The sequence below is a fragment of the Desmodus rotundus genome, chromosome 9 (genome assembly GCF_022682495.2).
Source record: "Desmodus rotundus isolate HL8 chromosome 9, HLdesRot8A.1, whole genome shotgun sequence".
Classification (NCBI taxonomy): Eukaryota; Metazoa; Chordata; class Mammalia; order Chiroptera; family Phyllostomidae; genus Desmodus; species Desmodus rotundus.
In genome coordinates this window covers 42,465,993-42,484,552 of record NC_071395.1, presented here as the reverse complement: position 1 = coordinate 42,484,552, position 18,560 = coordinate 42,465,993, and the positions used below count along the sequence as shown (strand labels likewise).

Sequence of the window (18,560 nt, the reverse complement as noted above, 5' to 3'; positions counted from 1 at the left end):
CGGTCTAGAGGCGTAAGAAATTCCGGAAAATCCGAAGGCGGGGTTAGGCAAGGTTCGTGAAGCTCCTCCCCCTTTAAAGTTCGTGTTGGGCAGGGCTTTAGAGCAGCCCGCCTCTTGGGGGCGCTCGCCGTACGCGTGCGCAATGGACCGCAGGGCCGCCATGAGGGAGCCGCGCGGATCTTCTCCGTTGCGGGTGAACGCGGCGTTTGCTGCGCGGTACACCCGCTACCGGGAACGCGAGGAGCTCCAACGGCGTGAGTGCGGGGCTCATGCTCGCGGGCCGCACACGCTGCTGGGCCATCGGGAAGTGGGGGTTGGTATAGTCCCCCCATTCTGATCTGGGGGCTTCCCATCTGTGCCCCTCAGTGAAAGATCGATACCGCGACCGAGACAGCGGAGAGGACTCCAGCTCCGAGTCTGACTCCAGCGACGAGCGCGTGGTGAGCTTCCTCACCCCGGCCCCGGACGTACGGGAGGCGTTCAAGGCCGCCACCATATTCTGACCCCAACTACTGGGGTCGGCTAGCTTGCAACTCCGTCGCTTCCAAACCCCCGCCCCCAATCCCATGAGTATCAGACAGGTGCCCTCCTGATTCCCAGGCGGTGGCCAAATCCACTCCTCCCCCCGCTGTGGATCCACCTGTTCATCCTGCTGTGTTTGATGTGACCCCTTTCTCCCCCTTTTTACCTTCCAAGAATCTAACCATTTCTGTTTCCTACTCTCTCCCCAAAGTGGGGCATCTGCCACACGGGGCACCCAGCTTCTTCCCACGTCAGCCACATCATCTTCCTACCTACCTCACTGTGCAGCCCAGTCCCTCCCGCTGTCTGCTATGGGCCGTCTCTTCTACCTGCCCCATGTCAATCCCAGGTCCTCAGGAAGTATCCGCCCTTTGTCTACTACCCTGCTCTGTCTCAGGTCCTATACATATTATGTATGGCCCTCCCTCCCTTCTCTCCCTGTTTGACACTCCCTCACCGCACCTGCCTCTCCCTAGTGGGATCCCCTTTCATTCCATCTAATGTATGCCCACCCCTCCACCCTAATTCCCACACCCTCTCAGCCCACCTACCCCAGTTGCTTACTGCCTTCCATAACTCTCACCACCTTCCTCCTGATATCTGTTCCCAATCCTTTTCTTGCCCTAGGAATTTGACCCCCAGCAGGACCGAGACTTTTACAGGACACTCTCCCTGCTGAAGAAGAAGGATCCTTGCATTTATCAGGAAGATGCTACCTTCTACCAGAGAACAGGTCTGGGGCTGCGCCTCTCCAAGGCTCAGGTTCCTCATGGCCTTATCATCTGTTGTGACTATTTAATGAATCGTTTTATATCAAAAGTGCTTAGCAGAGTATCTTAGATTATTACCTGTTGATGTTAATAACTGTGTGCCTCGTACTGTTCCGAGTGTGAATTACTCACTGAGTAATCACAGCCAGGTACTACCAGGTGGTAGCTGATATGATAAATGTTGTACACCTGGGAACTGATGGCCTGGGGATCTGAAGCCTTCGTCTGACCCTGGCCTAGCCCAGTGGGACTCCGTGCCTGGGGAAAGAAGGATGTTGTGGTTGTTGGTAATGGCAGGTGTCTTTTGGTGATTCTGCAGCAACATCCTCGGAGAGCGAGGAGAAGCTGGCAGCCAAGAAGCAAAAGAAGGTGCGGCCCATGTACCTGAAGGACTATGAGAGGAAGGTTATCCTGGAGAAAGAAGGGTGAGGAGGAGAAGGCCTGACACATACGATCCCTTGCCCCGACTTCCCAGAGCCAGTGGGTGCATGGGGGTCTTCGGGGCAGGGGTGGGAAGAAGCCAGTGACTCACCAGAATTGAGGGAATGCCAGAGAACAGTTTCCTCCATGATGGCCTGCACCCCATTGGCGCCTTGACCTGCAGCTCGTAACTGCCCCTCATTGTGCTGGGACAGATAGACTGTGGGGAGTCTGTTTTGAAGCCCCAATCCTTCCTTGCACAGCAAATACGTTGACGAGGAGAATTCAGACGGGGAGACATCCAATGAGAGACTTCAGGTGGGTGGTGGAGGGGCTGGGGAGGACTGGGGGGCCCAGGGCTGGGCCTGAGGCCCACGGTACCCTATCTTGAGCAGGTCTCGTCCAACAGTTATGTGGAAGAACAACAACAGCTCAAGGAAAGGTGAGTTGGGCCGATGAGTGGACAGATTCATAGGAGTTGAGACTGGGTTTAGACAGGTCTGAGTTCAAATCCAACTTGTGTCCTTAAGCACGTTACTTGCTCTCACCATGCCTCAGCTTCCTGATCTGTTAAATGGGGATGATAATGCCCTCTGTGTCTCAGACCCCTCTGAGCTTGTCAGAGGAACTCAGGGTTTAGTGAACAGGGTTATTGCTGGGGCAGTGGACAGGCCTAGCCTGGCTGTTTTAAGACTTGTTCTCTTATGTGGACAGCTTCCGAGCATTTGTTGAGGACAGTGAAGATGAAGATAGCGCTGGGGAAGGTGGTTCTGGGTTGCTGCAGAAACGCGCTAAAACCAAGGAGGAGAAGGTAGGAGCTGGGGCCCCTGCTGGACGAGGGCTGTTGGCAGATGGGCAATGCTTGGGCTCCTGCAGACCCTCCATGCTGGCCTTCCCCCAGGCCCAGGAGGATGCCGACTACATCGAATGGTTGAAGGGGCAGAAGGAGGTTCAGAATCCTGAGACCCTGCAAGACCTGGTGAGTTTGCACGCGTGGTTGCTGAAGGACTACACTGCCTTTCCTGCCTTCATCCAACCTTTTTCCAGAACCCAGCCCTTGAAGGGGTAGCTAAGAGCACAGACTGTGAAGATGGTTGGGCCCCTTTCCAGGCCTCAGTTTGTATGTCTATGAAGTGGGAATAATACCCTTCATCTATGTCATAGGCCAGCTGTGAAGTTTGAGTTACTTGAGTCCACGTGATGCCCATATCCACCCTGCTTCCCTGCCTCTGAGTGTCTAACCTGGGTCCTGTGACCCCTTCACTCCCAGACTCACCTTAAGGAATATTGGAACAACCCAGAACTGGATGAGGGAGAGCAGTTCCTGCGGGATTATATCCTCAGCAAGCGTTATGAGGAAGAGGGAGATGAGGAGGAGGAAGAAGAAGAGGAAGAGGAGGAGGAGGAGGAAGAAAGGTGAGCAACCGTGTTTTCACCGGGGGCCTGGAGCCAATGCTGGCTAGAAAGCAAGTGCACCAGTGTTGGCTTTTTCACACAAATGGTAGCAGTGTTAGTCACCTGTGTGGAAGAGCCATGGAGTGTGGGTTTTGGAGCCAGGTGGTACTAGTTCAAATCCTCACCCTGCTGCTAGACTTCCATGCCTCAGTTTCCCCATCTATACAGTTGGAGTAACAGTGGCACCTTCCATAGGGTCCTTGGGAGGATTGACTGTGTTAATACTGCTCGTACACAGGAGTGCCACTGACCCTGCCCTGCTCTTTCTCGTCCCTCAGGGTCCCAGGCCCCCTGGTCCAGCTGTTTGTGGACGACTCCTCAGACGAGGGGGAGCTGTTTCTGAAGAAGCAGGAGGAATTTGAGCACAAGTACAATTTCCGCTTCGAGGAGCCAGACTCGGCTTTGGTAGGTTGCCAGGGCTGGGACTTGGGAGGAGCCAGCCCATGACAGCCACAATGAGAGAGTCCAGAGTCATCTCTGTGGCCCACAGGTCAAGACCTACCCTCGGAGCATTGCGTCCTCCGTGCGCCGCAAGGACGAGCGCAGGAAGGAGAAGAGGGAGGAGATGCGGGAGCGGAAGAGGAGGGTGAGTGTGAGGGGGTGGTGGGTTCAGGAGGGCCCCTAGCCTGTGGAGAGAATCTATACCCTCTCTCTTCATCTGGCGTGCCACCCACAGGAGAAAGCAAAAAAGCAGGAGGAACTTAAGCAGCTGAAGAACCTGAAGAGGAAGGAGATTCTGGCCAAGCTAGAGAAGCTGAGGCTGGTTACAGGCAATGAAACAGTGGGCTTTGAGGAACAGGACCTTGAGGACGACTTTGACCCTACTCAGCATGACCAGCTCATGCAGGTATGGCCCCCACACTCAGGCCCGGCCGTGCAGCCAAGTGCTTGGGATTGGGGCTCTGGAATCAGTGGTGTTTCTTAGCTGTGTAGCCTCTCCGAGCCTTTGTCCCTGTCTGTAAAGTGGGTCTAACAATCGCATCTACCACAGAGCTGTTGTAAGAGTAGCTCAAGAGGAATACACGTAAGTTTAGTTGGTAAGTGCTCAAGAAACAGTGAGTCATTGTATTTCCTTTAAACTCATTTATTGCACCATTAATATTTATAGTTGTGTTTCTGGGAGTGTAACATCAGGCCATAGAAACAGGTGATGCAGGCTGTGTGGGCCGCAGTGGGGACCATGGGAGCCCCAAAGAGGCCCCTGAACAGCCTGGGAAGTCAGGGAAAGGGACTGAGGGTATATAGGTAGGCCAGATGAAAACCAGACTGGGGGTGCTATGTGGTTGGAGCTTAACTTTCACTTTTTAGAAGTTTCTCAGTCCTGTGTTTCAGATTCTCTGTAGAAAGGAGGTATTTTCTGTCTTGGGGTGATTGTGCAGATGCGAGATGTAGCCAGTATTGGGCATATAGTAGGTGCTCAATAAATGACATGTTTAGCAGTCTCCACCTTTGCCAGGCCCTGAACTGGGTGCTGGGGTTTCAGCCCCATTGGAGCTCATGGAGTGGCGAGAACCAGTCTTAACATTCACTGTATGCCAAGCACCAGGCAGCATAGAGGTCCCTGCCTTCTCAGAGCCCCCAGCCTAGTGGCAGGCACTTGACTGTATGGGTGCAACCTGCAGGGTTGTGAGTGGTGATGGGGACATGCAGGAGGACATGGGGTCTTAAAGCTGGCTGGCTTTGTCACCCACATCAGGAGCTGGGTCCTGATAGGATGCTAGGAGGCCATATAAGGCACAGGAATAAAGCTATCGGGGAGGGTTTGGGCCCTGCTGATCCCCCCGGCCCCTGGCCCTGCAGAAATGCTTCGGGGACGAGTACTATGGCACGATGGAGGAGGAGAAGCCACAATTTGAGGAAGAGGAAGGGCTTGAAGGTGAGGTAACTGGGCAGGGGTGGGAGTGCTGGGCCTAAAGCCTGAGGTCCCATCCTGAACCCCCTGGGCCTATTCCTGCCTGTCTGTCCTCTGGAACCAGATGACTGGAACTGGGACACATGGACTGGGCTGGAGCATGGTGGAGACTGGAGCCAGCAGGAGCTGCACTGTGAGGACCCAGACTTCAATGTAGGTGCCGTCAGCAGGGGGTGAGGGGCTGCCTTGGAGGGTCCCATGGGCCATGAGAGCTGGTCTTACATGCTTGTCTTGGCAGATGGATGCTGACTATGATCCCAGCCAGCTGCAGAAGAGGAAGCGTGAGGCCCCCTTAACGGGCAAGAAGAAGCGCAAGTCGCCTTTCGCTGCAGCTGTGGGGCAAGAGAAGCCTGTGTATAGCCCTGGTGAGGTCTGGGTGGGCATGCGGTGGGTGGGCAGGGGTTCTGCAGGGCCAGCACACCCCAGAAGCCTGCCCTCTGCCCATGTAGGGGATAAGACTTTTGAGGAGTACCTGGATGAGTATTACCGGCTGGACTATGAGGACATCATCGACGACCTACCCTGTCGATTCAAGTACCGCACCGTGGTGCCCTGTGACTTTGGGCTCAGCACTGAAGAGGTAGGGCCCCAGGTAGACATGGGACACCAGGAGGCACCCAGGAGGCAAGAGGGAGCACAGAGCCAGAGGTTGTTGCCACACGACCTGTTTCCTCATATCAAAAATGACAGGAATAGTGCTAATGAGAGTACTGATATTTCCTGCCTCAAAGGGTTTCTATGAGATGGGGGTGGGGTGGGGTGGGGCTTCAAACAGTCCCTTGTAAATATCACAGTTGACCCTTGAACAACATGTGGGTTAGGTTGCTGACCCTTGTCCAGTCAACAGTCTGTGTATAATTTTTGATTCCCCCAAAATCTAATTATAGTTTTCCCTTCATAGCTGCAGTTTCGAATCTGTGGATTCGACCTTTGCAGATGCAGAAAGCTGAATGTACTAATAACCTACTGTAGACTGGGAGCCTTACTGATACCATAAACAGTTGGTTAACATATACTTCGTATGTTATACATATTATATACTGTATTTTTACAAGAAAGTAAACTGGAAAAAAATGTTAAAATTATAAGGAAAATACATTCATATATATATATATATGAACCCATGCAGTTCAAACCCATCTTGCTCAGGGGTCAACTGTACCTTTAATTCTGTTACTATATATTGGCAGCAAGGTGGCCATTAAGACTGGGGGGCTCTGGAACCAGATGGTCTGGGTTCAAATCCTGCCTTAGCCACTCTCCAGCTGTGACCTTGGACATGTGACTCAAGGCTCTGTGCCTCAGTTTCCCATTTGTAAAACAGTCTTAATAACAGCCCTGCCTCGTGGCTGTGTTGTCCCTTAGCCATCCGTGGTGGCTGTGGGTGCTTGACTGTCCCTGGCCAGCAAAAACAGCTGATGTTTACTGAGCTTATGCCATCTGCATTCACTTGTTCTCGACCACCTTCCAATAGGTTCTGAGGGGCTCACTGCATAAATGAGGAAACTGCAGGCTGGGGGCAGGAGCCTGGAGGTTGAGAACCTGGGCCTCATCTGTAACTAGCAAATCTAGTGATTGGCAGAGACCTCTGCCCTGAGGCTGCTGGGACTGAGGTGCATGGCTGAGGGCTCCAGGGCCCTGGAATCTGAAATCAGCCCCTTCCTGGCTGTGTGACTTGGGCAAGGAACGCCTTTCTGAACCTGTTTCCCTATCTGATGTCCTCTGCAGACAACATGGATTGGCCCCCACAGTCCTCAGTTCTCTCCTATCATCGGGATGTCCCTATTGGGTGGTACTAGCATTACCCTGCTTTGACTGGTGAGGTGACTAAGGCTTAGAGTCAGGGCTCACACAGCAGGACCCCACTGTCCCTTCCTGTACAGATCCTCGCTGCTGATGATAAGGAGTTGAACCGGTGGTGCTCCCTGAAGAAGACCTGCATGTATAGGTGATGGGGTGGGGCTGGGCCAGGTGTCAGGGAGGAGGGGCAGGCAGGCAGGCATGCCTGGGCACCTCCCAGAGCATCCAATGACAGGTGTGTCTGCTGGGTGCCCAAAGGTCGGAGCAGGAGGAGCTGCAGGACAAGAGGGCGTACAGCCAGAAGGCCCAGAACTTACGGAAAAAGAGGCAGATCTTCAAATCGCTCTGCCCAGAGGAGTGAGTGTTGCTTACTGGAGGGCAGGCTGGGGAGCCCACTGGGCCTGGGTTTGAGTCTCGCTCTGGTAGCCATTTGCTGCGTGACCTTGGGCTGGGCCCACCCTGATCCGAGACCTGAGTTCAAATTCTGGCTGGGCTACAGCTGTGTGACCTTGGGCTGGTCACTTCCCTTCTCAGGACCTGTTTCCTCATTTATAAAATGGGGTTAAAGATGGTTCATTTCTTGTTGGGTTTTTTGAGGATTAAGAGAGTAAGTTCATCTGAAGTGCTTAAAACATAGTAAAGTCTGCATAGCTATTATATGTTATTTCCTGGTCTCCACAGCAGGGATGGTAGTTCCTGGAGTTGATTTAAAGCTGGAATGAGTTAACTTATATGAGTAGCTTAGTGTAAGCATAGGTTAAGATACCAGAATTATCAGCAACACAATCCAGCCTCAGGATCCAGCGGAAAAACCCCAGTGCTTGTGTCAGACCCAGGTGTGAATTCCAGGCAGGCCTCTGAATTGCTGCGTTGCCACCTCTCTGAGCCTCTCCTTTCCTTAGCTTTAAAATGGGGGATGTACACCCAGGAAGGGGCTTCATTGTTCCTGGCCTGAGTCCCATCTTTCTTCCCCCAGGACAGAGACACCCACAGAAGCCACAAGGAAGCCACAGAGAGACAAAGCTGGCCCACAGGGGCAGCTGCTGTTACCTGATGGGGCCTGCAGGAAGCAGCCCCAGCCTGAGAGCCCCCCAGTACAGAAAGAGGCCTCTGTGTCCCCTGCTGAGAAGCCAGCCACCCAGAGGCAGAGGAGGGGCAAGAAGGCTCGTCTCCTGGGCTCCACAGTGAAGCTTGGAGGACAGGAGTTCAGTCACCAGAGATTGCAGGCCTTTGGTCTCAATCCAAAACGGATGCACTTCCGCCTGCTGGGCCAGCAATGGAGGAAACAGCAGAGGCCCAAGAGTGGCCTCTGAGCTCGATGCAGCAGGCAAGGGCATGCATGTTCCTTTCCTTCAATCAAGCCCCTGGATGCATTCCTCCTGTATAGACCCACGTCTCCCTGTGGGCAAGGGAGAACTTCCACCTTAACAGATGTGGAAGTTGAGGGCTACTTAACAAGCTCCCTGGGGAACTTGGACACCTCACCTTGAGGTTGCACCAAGTCCCATCTCTCAAATGCTGGGTCGAGCCAGAGCTGAGGTCAAGTCAGACGGCTTTATTAGCCCTGAGCAGCCATAGTTCCCACACCACCAGGCCTTGGTAGGACAGGGGCTTTGAAGATCAGTGAGGGGCACAGGCGGTCCAGTGCAAACTACAGTACATGAGTCAGGCCCTGAGTGGGTGCCTAGGAGCCCGCCTATCCCTCCCTGCCTGCCCTGTGATAGGGGGCCTAGCTGGTAGGAGGCAGGCCTGTAGGCCCTGTCCCTGGCTTGATGGCCCCAGCCTGGAGGCTTCCTGTGCTGGTCTCAGCTGCACTCATCAAGGGGGTGCGGGGGGGAAGTACCATCACCATCAGAGTTCCAGCTCCCACACCCAGTGATATAAATAAAAAAATAAATAACGTTTGTCCTATCTTCTCCCCCATCCCGTCCCTTTTATAAAAACACAAAGTCCTCAGAGCTTGGGCGCTTGGCCTTGAGGAGCCGCCCAGTGCAAGGGAGCTGCAGAGTCGGCTGGGGCAGCTGGGAGCAAAGGCCATCTAGGCTGTGGTCCTGAGCATGGCCCTCGGCCAGGGTGAACATGGGGTACCGCTCTGTGGTCGAGGAGGAGCTGAGGACCTGGTGGGAGGAAGGACACAGCAGCTTAGCCCCCAAAGCAGTAACCAGTTACTGATCTTATGGGCATAGTTATCCTAGGGCAATGATCCAGGCCAGCCAACCAGCACTTCCGCTACCCAGGACAGCGATGGGCTCAGTGATGAGCACATGACTCAGCGCAGGCAATGAAAGGCGGGCGCCCCTAGGATTTTACTGTGTGTTGGGAACGTGGGGCTCCCTTTCCACTAAACTGGTAGTGCCCAGAGAGGCTGACAGCCAACCCTTGCCACCATAAGGGTAAAGCCCTGATGGGAGAGTAGAGCCAAGAGACAGGAAAGGTCCTGCTACTCGAGCTCCAAATGTAGCTGTCCCCCAAAGCAGCACATCCCCTAACTCTTCATATTATACCTCCTTTTGGGGTCTACTCAGAGCTAGGCTTTTGTAACTCGAGGGCAGGATGATAACCTTGACCACACAGCCTGGAAGCAGCCTCCCCAGATCTGCTGGCCTCAAGGCCTATTCCTCTCCCACTCCAGCTCTGTGTGTCTTCCCTCACCCTCCGCCACTCTTGCTCACCCTGGTCAGCTCTGAGCACAGTGTCTCAAACTCCTTCCTGTCTCCAGCGTAGAACCCCACAGTACAGCTTGGGTCCATCTTGGCGAAGGCCATCTTGCGGGGTGAGGTGCAATGGAAGGACTGAAGCAGACAAAGGAGGCAGCTTAGTGGGCCTCAGCTCCCTCCACATGCCTCCAACCCCACCCTGTGGATCCCAGCTCACCTCTAGGGGGAAGTCAGCCTGGCTGACATCCACAGCAGGCTGGCAGTAGTGGGGGTCCAGGTAGAGCAGGAAGTCATCTGCAGGGGAGGAGGTGTAAGCAGGGGTGGGGAAGGGTAAGGTGAGGCAGGATGGAGATGGATGGGGCACGCCTACCCTGGTAGCCGATGAAGTACAGCGAGTGCCGTGGCTTGCCCCCCATAATGCCCAGGCACAGCTCTGAACGCAGTAGTTCCTGCAGGGAAGACAGTGGACAAAGGTGAGGACTCAGGACAGGTGCTGTCAGACAGTTCCTCAACAAATGCTTAGCAAACACCCCGTATGTGTGAGCCCAGGCCTGTCCTGGGCCCTGGGGAACAGCAGTGACCAAGACAGAGGTTGTCTTACGGAGTTGATGTGTGGTAGGTGAACGAGAAAGAAGACGAGTTATGTCACATGGCAGGAAGTGATTACACTGGGAAAAGGATAAAGAAGGCGAGGGGGCTTTGAAAGTCTAAGTACAGGAGTTAGGAAAGGTCTCACTCCGGGGTGATGTTTCAGCAAAGATGATAGTTCAGCATCTTGGGAAAGAGCAAGTGCGAAGTCTGGAGGCAGGTGTATTCTGAGAATGGTAAAGAGGCCCCCGTGGCTGCAGCAGAACAAGTGAGGAGAGTGGGGACAGATGAAGTGCAGGAAGGGACAGGGATAGGATGTGGGGTCCTGTGGGCTGTGGGGAGATCTCTGGCCTTTGGTCTGAGTGTAAACACACCAAGGTCTTTCCAGCCTTGCCGTTCCCTTTGCCTGGAACGCTCCTCCTCTGGCTCTTCACTGCCCCTGGCAGGAGAGGGGCTTTCTTAGGTTCTGCAGCCACCCCCACCTGCCCTCCATCATTAGTCTGTGTTCCTTTACAGTCCAGGTTGTAACACCAAAGCTGTCTTATTTGGTTCCAAATCTACTGCCTGTCATTAGAGTGTTCACTCCCAGAGGGCACATATTTTTGCCTGTTCACTTCTGAATCTCCAGCAGCTGGAAGACTTCTTAGCATATACCAGCTGCCCTGTAACTACTGGATAAATAAATGAAGGAACAAAGGAGACAGATATACTTAACCCAAGCTGAAAAAACCATGGAGGGCTCCTGGGGGAAGGCACGGTGAATCTGGCTGAACCTACCTTCACACAGGGCACGTACACAGGGTTGAGGGTCTCGCCACCCAGCCGTACAGGCACCAAGATGACCACAGACTTCCACTCAGCTGTGGGGTCTGGCCTCGCCACCAGGCGTGCCACATCCGCCTTATACACTGGAAGGACAAGACATCAGGTCATCTTTTCACCGCCCTTCAAGCTTCGGAGTATGGCCTCCATCCCCAGGGCCCAACCTCACCCAAGCACCCTCAGGGCTTGGGGGTGACACTTCCATTGTCAGGAGAAGGAAGTCTTTCCAGAGCCTCAGACAATCATGGGGCCCCCATTTTACAGACAGCAACCAAGACCCTGAGAGCTGGATGAAGAACACACAGCAGGGAGGGGGTGGAGCCGATTCCTAGTCCCAGGCCTGACCGGCCCTCACTGACTCCGTGTCTGGGTTTGCGAGGACGGAAATGGGAGCACGGAGCAGTCCCCAACTGATTGGCCCTGTGTGTCCCTCCTCTTCAGGTCTAACCCACTGCTGTCCATCCCCCCCTCCTCCCTTGCTGGTGATGCCCAGAGAAGCGGATTCAACCCTTTTTGGAGACACAGCTGCTATGATCTGAAAGCTTGTTGAAATCCTAATTCTAAGGTGATAGTGTGGGAGGTGCTTAGGTCATTGAGGGTGGACCCTTCAAGAATGGGATTAATATTCCTCATGAAAGAGGTACCTACCCCCCAATTTTTAAAACTATGTTTAGTGACGGATGTTAACTAGATTTATTGTGTTAATCATTTCCATGGTGTATAGGGTGGAGCAAAAGTAGGGTTACAGTTGTGAGTACATGAAACACAGTTTACTCTTATATTATTTCCATATGAACAACTGTAAACCTACTTTTGCCCACCCTGTACACAAATATTGAATCATGATGTTGCACACTTGAAATACACTGTTACAGGCCAAATATACCTGAATGGGAAAATAAATAAATAAAAATGAAACCCCAGGGAGCTTGCTCATCCTGCCACGTGAAGACACAGCAAAGTGAACCAGGGAGTGAGCTCCTACCAGACACTGAATCTGCTGCACCTTACGTCCTTTATTCTATCACCTAGGTAGAAGCCCCTGAAGTCTCCTCTGCTGGATCTAGAGGTAGTGGAGGGATCCTGAGCATCTCTCCCTCCCTGTGTAGGCCCTGAATCTGACCAGAACTTGTTTCAGCCTCTGAGAAAGGTGGGTCCTGAGAAGCAGCTGCCTAGCTCAGGATGATAACCCCATGACCTTGGTTATGAGAAACCTCACCTGTACAGTCCTGAGAAACGTACACCACCAGGTGGGTGACCTCTGAGCAGCTCTCCACAGCTTTCCTGGGGCCGAGAAGAAAGGCTTGAGTTTCTTGGGGTACCCAGTGGGTCCCATGTCCCCTGATGTGGCCCTCACCTGAGTATATGTGCCACAAGAGATGGCCCATACCAGTCACCTGCCTTCTTGCCTGAGCTCTGCCCGAGCTCCACCAGCTGGTGTAGGCCGAAGGGGGCCTGGGGGTGGTCGGCGAACCAGGACACAATCTGCCGATGCCGGCGTTCCTGCTCCAGCTCGGGGGCACGCTGGGCCCAGCACGGGGTCATGCAGTGGGCAGGCCCACGGTACCGGTTGGACGAGGCCAACCCTGATGGCTCAGGGGGGCTCAGGCTGGCACCCCTGGCCCATGTCCAGTCTGGTGGGGATAGAACACATTGTCAACCAGTGCCAATGCGTGGGCTCATAGTTCCCATTTACTCATGCTTTACACACAATTCTAATGCTCCTGAGACCGACCCCATGTTTAACAATTTTCATATTCTTGAAACTTATAAACTGCACTAACTCCCCCTGAAAACTCACTTTATACACAATGGTAACATGAATTTAAACTTTAGTTACAAGCAATTCTGACACTGCTGACCTATGTGGTAGGCTCATATTCCTGGTGTGCCCTTCCCCCTCCACCCCTCACCTCTGGGCAGGAAATGCAGCAGGAGGCCCTGTGCCAACATCATCTGCCCACTTCGCAACATGCAGCCCCAGCCGCAGTCTGAAGTCAAGCAGCCACCGGCAAAGGGTGGGAAGTCCCGGCGGTATGTGAGCCACAGGCGAGACACAAAGTCCCTTTGGAAACGCTGGATGTCACCTATAAGAGCAGGCTTGTCAACTCCACCCGAAACACCCCTGGGGGCCTCTCCCAACGTTGGCCTGGGGCCACCAGCTCACCCTCACTCTCAAAGCAGTAGCGGCGGCCACAGAGGTGGACACTGGAGATCTTGCTAAACCTGGTCCGGCTTTTGACTGACCAACCTGTGGAGATGTGGGGCAGCGAGATGTCAGATGGATGCTAACATAATAGGGCAGCAACAACACTCCTGTCCCCCACGTGTGAAATGGGGACCGTCCTACTTCCATGTCAGGAGTGGCACTGGGAAATCCATGCCATATCCTTAGATGGAAGTGGGGACCCTAGGGACAGCACCACCAGTGTTGGCCATCAATTCAGGATGAATTAAGGCAGTTCTGATTCTTGCCCCCTTTTAACAGAAGGGAAAAATGGGTACACAGGGAAGTAAAAAAGCTTGCTCAAGGTAACACGGGGAAGGACTGGATTTGAAAACATTCCCTGTAGGACCTGTCACCGATAGCCCTGGGCAGGGCAGGGCGGGGGACCTACAGGTGACTCACAGGAGAACAAATGGTGGAATACTCGGGATACAGGGCAGGGTCTGGATCCTTGACTCCCACCGACCTCTAAGCCCCCTGCCTGGCCAAACCCTCAGCTCACTGGTACCCAGAACCCTCATCCTGGGCCGAGCCCCTTCTTACCGTACTTGACGTTGTTCCAGGCAGTCAGCAACTTCGCCTTAAATTTGTCCACTTCGTCCGGCTCCCCGGAGGCGGCCCCGGACGAACCCAGGGCTGGGCCGCTGGCCCCGCAGGGTGCCAGACCGTTGGAGTCCGGGACTCGGGGACCCCGCGTTCTGCGGCCCTCGGGGCGGCGCGCGTCATCGGGGCTCCCGCACTTGTACTGCGCGGCGGCCGGCGACACAGAGTTCATGGGCGCGCCGGACTGACGGACCGAAGGCCCGGGTTGGGGCCGCGAGCCAGTGCCCCAGGGTCCAGGATGTGTCCGGGACACTAGCGCCCTGAAGGCGCTACTCGGCCCCCGACGCAGCGACCAGGACCCCGGACCCGGCGCGGGACGCTCTCACCGCCGTCGCCGCCATTTTAGCTGCCCTGGCCGGGGAGGAAGGAGGGCGTAACATTTGCGGACGCCCCGCCCCGGCCCGCGCCTTGCCTCTGGTCCCTGTCCGGGTGGCCGCACTGGGGACGCCACAGGCTGCGGCACCCCAGTACCCCTACGCCCGGCCCTCCAGCTGCCGCCTTATCTCACCACCCAGGCGCGAGGAGCCCCTGCAGGACCTTATCGGAGGCCCCAGAGCCGGGAAGCCCCGCCCCCGCCCCGCCCCCGCCGGCGAGCTGGGGCCCCACCTCCTGGCAGGGGCCTAGGCGCCCGTCCGCACGTGACCGAGTCTAACTGGGATCCAGAGCGCCCTTCAGGGCTGGGCGCCCAGATTGCCTCCCTCAGCCTGGGGCCAACCCTGTGTGTGACACCCCATCCGCTTCCCACCTCTCACTCCCCACCCCCGGCCACACCTCTGTGTGCCTCAGTTTCCCCATGAGCTTTAAATACACTACACATAGATGAATCTTCATAACGATTTTGCTAAGGGAAAGAAGCCAAGACAAAAAAGAAGAGAATACTCTCTAGTCTATTTATATCAAACTCTAGAAAGTGCAACGTCCTAATACCATTAGTGGTTGCCTGGGGTAGAGTGCGGAGAGGCGAGAGGGAGGAATTTAATAAAGGCGAGGATCGGGGTTGGGGTTATATTATGTATCTGGGCCGTAATGATGGTTTCCAGGATGGGAAAACTCATCGGAGTGTATACTTTAAATGTGTGTGGTTTGATGTATGTCAATTATACCTTAATAAAGCTGTAAAAAAATGTCAATGCGTCTAACTCAGAGGAATGTTAGAAGGAGGAGCTAAATTCATCCGTGTTAAGTTCTTAGCTTGGCTTTTGAGGCACAGTTAGGGCTCAAGGAAGGCCAGCTACAACCTAGGGTGACCTCTAGTGGCCGGCCCAGGCACACTGGCTTCCGCTGCGGCAGAAAGACAGGATTTGAGTGAGGGTTTGGGAATGTGAAGGAGAAAACACAAAAGGACAGTCACCTTACTGACTTGACTTCTCCTCTGCTCTCCCTTCATTCACTTCCTTCCAGCCACTTCCCTTTCTCAAACTTAGCAGGTACCATCCCACCTGAGATATCTGCATGGCTCCCCCTGAACCTCCTTCAGGACTTTATTCCAATGTCATCCCTGGTTCTGGCTGGTGTGGCTCATTGGATTGAGCGCCGGACTGTGAAGCAAGGGGTCATCTGTTTGATTCCCAGTCCGGGCACATGCCTGGGTTGCAGGCCGGGTCCCCAGTGGGGGGCACACAGGGGGCCACACATTGATGTTTCTCTCCCTCTCTTTCTCCTTCTCTTCCCCTCTCTCTAAAAAAAATAAAATATTTTAAAAAATGTCACCCCTGAAGGGTGACCTCTCTCAAATTTCCTACCCATGCTCATCCCTGGGCTCCTTTTCCCCTTTCCTGCTATATTTTTTTTCCAGAGCAGTTACCCAACCTGATTAAGTCAGCTCAGGCTGTGGCAAACACTGCACACTGGATGGCTTAAACAACAGACATTTAAACTAGAACAGGAACAGAACCACAGAAATGGAGATCACATGGAGGGTTATTAACAGGGGAGTGGGAGGGGGAGATAGGGGAGAAAGGTACAGAGAATAAGTAGCATAAATGGTAGGTAGAAAATAGACAGGGGGAGGGTAAGAATAGTGTAGGAAATGTAGAAGCCAAAGAACTTATATGACCCATGGACATGAACTATAGGGCGGGGATGTGGGTGGGAGGGGGTGTGCACGACGGAGGGGAGTGAAGGGGGGAAAATGGGACAACTGTAACAGCATAATCAATAAAATATATTTTAAAAAATAGCAGACACACACACACAAAAAAAGCATTTCCTGTCCTGGCTAGTGTGGCTCAGTGAACTGAGCATCGGCCTGTGAACCAAAGGGTTGCTGCTTCAATTCCCAGTCTAGGGCACATGCCTGGGTTGCGAGCCAGGTCCCCAGTAGGAGACACACGAGAGGCAACCACACATTGATGTTTCTCCCCCATTTTCCCTCCCTTCACCTACCTCTAAAAGTAAATAAATAAAATATTTTAAATAAAATATTTTAAAAAATAAATAAATAAACAACAGACATTTATTTCTCACAGTTCTGGAAGGTAGAAAGAAGGTCGAGATCAGGGTGCCAGGAGAGCCGGGATCTTGGTGAGGGCTTCTTCCTGCTTATGTCCTTTCATGGCACCTCCTTGCAGAGGGAGGGAGGGAGGGAGGGAGAGAGAGACAGAGCCCTCAAATCCCTTCCTCTTTTTCTTTTTATTATTATTTTTATCCTCACACGAGAACATTTTTTCATTGCTTTTAAAGAGAAAGGAAGGGAGAGAGATAAACATCAGTGTGAAAGAGAACACCAATTAGTTGCCTGCCATGTGCACCTGGACTGGGATTTGAACCCACAATTGAGCCTGTAATCTTTAGGTTACAGGACAATGCTCCAAGCAAAGGAGCCACACTAGTCAGGGCTCTTCCTCTTTTTATAAGGGGATTATTCCCACCATGGGGACTCAACCCTCATGACCTCATCTAATCCTAACCTCCTTCAAATGCCATCACTTTGAGGCTTAGGGCTTCAACATATGAAGTTGGGGAAGGGGCACAAACATTCAAATCATAGCACTGATATTACATATACTGGGTGGGGGAAAAGTAGGTTTACAGTTGTGAGTACGCAAAACATGGAATTTATTCTTGTATTATTATTAATTAATTATTGTATTATTTTCCATATGAACAACTGTAAACCTACTTTTGCCCCACCCTGTATATATGTTTATTTTATATATGTACGTTTATTATATATATAATTAAAAACATTTTATTTATTTTTATTTTTAGAGAAGGGGGAGGGAGAGGAACATCAATGTGTGAGAGAAACATCAATTGGCCACTCCTCAAACTCCCCAACCAGGGACTGGCCCACAATGCAGGCCAGTGCCCTGACTGGGAATTGAACCAGCGACCTCTCACCTCGCAGGCCAGTGCTCAGCCCACTGAGCCACACCAGCTAGAGGATATATGTATAATTTATACATTTATTACCTCTGTTTCCACCACACCTTGAGAGGGGGCTGGTCTCCATTCATCTTGGCCACTGCGGGCCTGGCCCACAATAGGTGCTCAACAAACACAATAGTTGAAAAAAAACACAAAACCTTGTGAAAAGAGAACTTGCCACCTCACGGGGGATAGATAGGTTGTGGGGGCCACAAACCCCCCTCTCTTTGATCTGGTGTTTGACCCCAGCCATGGTCACAGATGGTTCACCCTTGAGTAGAGGGTAGTTTTACGGTGGGGCCCTGGATTTCTTGCCCCTCTCCTCTCCTCCATGAATACAGCCACAGCATCAGCTTCCCACCTGGGTCTCTGTCCCCAGCGCAAGGTCTAGCCACCACCTGTGTTACCCCTGGAATGTCCCCTAAGTCCTGAATTGATCCTGTATTTCACCCCTACCGGCTTCTCCTCCCCAGCTCTTGCCTACCCCCCAGTCTTCATTGCCTTTCTTACCAGGGTCTGTCAGACCACCTCCTAGTCTGTCCCCATTTGTCCTCATACCCTCTGCAGTATAGTGGGCATGACTACCTGTGGAGATGCTGCAGCCAAGCTTGCCTCTCAAGCTTCAACTTCCTCATTTGCCCAGTGGGGCAGTAAGAGTGCCTACTTCCTAGGGTTAGGGGAGGATGAGATGGATATGCAAAATGCTTAGGACGCTGGGACACATAGCCATCACCACATTAGTGTGGATTATTATTGCTATTGTTTCCATTCTTACTCCCACCACTGCCCTCCCAGGTCCAGCCCCCATCACCGAAGTTCCTGGCCTCCTGGCTGCCATCTCTGACCCCTCAAATGCAGGAAGGCCACATCTATTTTTTTTAAAGATTTTATTTATTTATTTATTTTTAGAGAGAAAGGGGAAGGGAGGGAGGGAGAGAGGGAGAGAAACATCAATGTGTGCCTGCCTCTCCTGCACCCCTCACTGGGGACCTGGCCGGAAACCCAGACATGTGCCCCAACTGGGAACCAAACCAGCGACCCCTTGGTTCGCAGGCCGACACTCAATCCACTGAGCCACATCAGCCAGAGCAGGACACATCTATTTACAAAATTATTATTTCTTCAAATGATGCTAAACTTCACTTTATTTATTTTTATACAATTTTTTATTTTAAAATAATCTTATTTTAATTGAGATATAATTGACATATAACAGTTTTAGGTGTACAACATAATGATTCAATGTTTGTACATATTGCAAAATGACCATCATAAGAAGTCTAGTTGATGTCTGTTAACTAAAAATAAAATATTTGTTCTAAATATAAATATACTTTATAAAAATGAAATTATTTTTATTAACAATTTTCACCACACCAAAAAGAATCTAGAGCAGTGGTGTTCACTGGAAACAT

The 18,560-nt window shown here is 52.6% G+C and overlaps 2 protein-coding genes across 2 annotated transcripts; one reads left to right on the top strand and one right to left on the bottom strand.

Annotated features, from left to right (window-relative positions):
* The first annotated feature begins 131 nt into the window (after positions 1 to 131).
* On the top strand, positions 132 to 8,790 carry KRI1 (KRI1 homolog). The gene is made up of 19 exons (XM_024556933.4): positions 132 to 254; positions 367 to 440; positions 1,150 to 1,255; positions 1,612 to 1,717; positions 1,976 to 2,030; positions 2,108 to 2,154; positions 2,427 to 2,523; positions 2,614 to 2,691; positions 2,983 to 3,128; positions 3,446 to 3,572; positions 3,658 to 3,753; positions 3,844 to 4,014; positions 4,968 to 5,043; positions 5,144 to 5,232; positions 5,318 to 5,444; positions 5,529 to 5,659; positions 6,963 to 7,027; positions 7,138 to 7,236; positions 7,856 to 8,790. Exons 1-19 carry the CDS (start codon positions 143 to 145, stop codon positions 8,190 to 8,192), a joined length of 2,139 nt encoding a protein of 712 aa, XP_024412701.1. The 5' UTR covers positions 132 to 142; the 3' UTR covers positions 8,193 to 8,790.
* On the bottom strand, positions 8,415 to 14,336 carry ATG4D (autophagy related 4D cysteine peptidase). Its single transcript, XM_024556858.3, has 10 exons — positions 13,717 to 14,336; positions 13,114 to 13,197; positions 12,860 to 13,033; positions 12,304 to 12,580; positions 12,166 to 12,230; positions 10,902 to 11,032; positions 9,907 to 9,985; positions 9,754 to 9,830; positions 9,552 to 9,671; positions 8,415 to 8,996 (listed from the first exon to the last, which is right to left on the bottom strand). Exons 1-10 carry the CDS (start codon positions 13,946 to 13,948, stop codon positions 8,814 to 8,816), a joined length of 1,422 nt encoding a protein of 473 aa, XP_024412626.2. The 5' UTR covers positions 13,949 to 14,336; the 3' UTR covers positions 8,415 to 8,813.
* Positions 14,337 to 18,560: the final 4,224 nt, after the last annotated feature.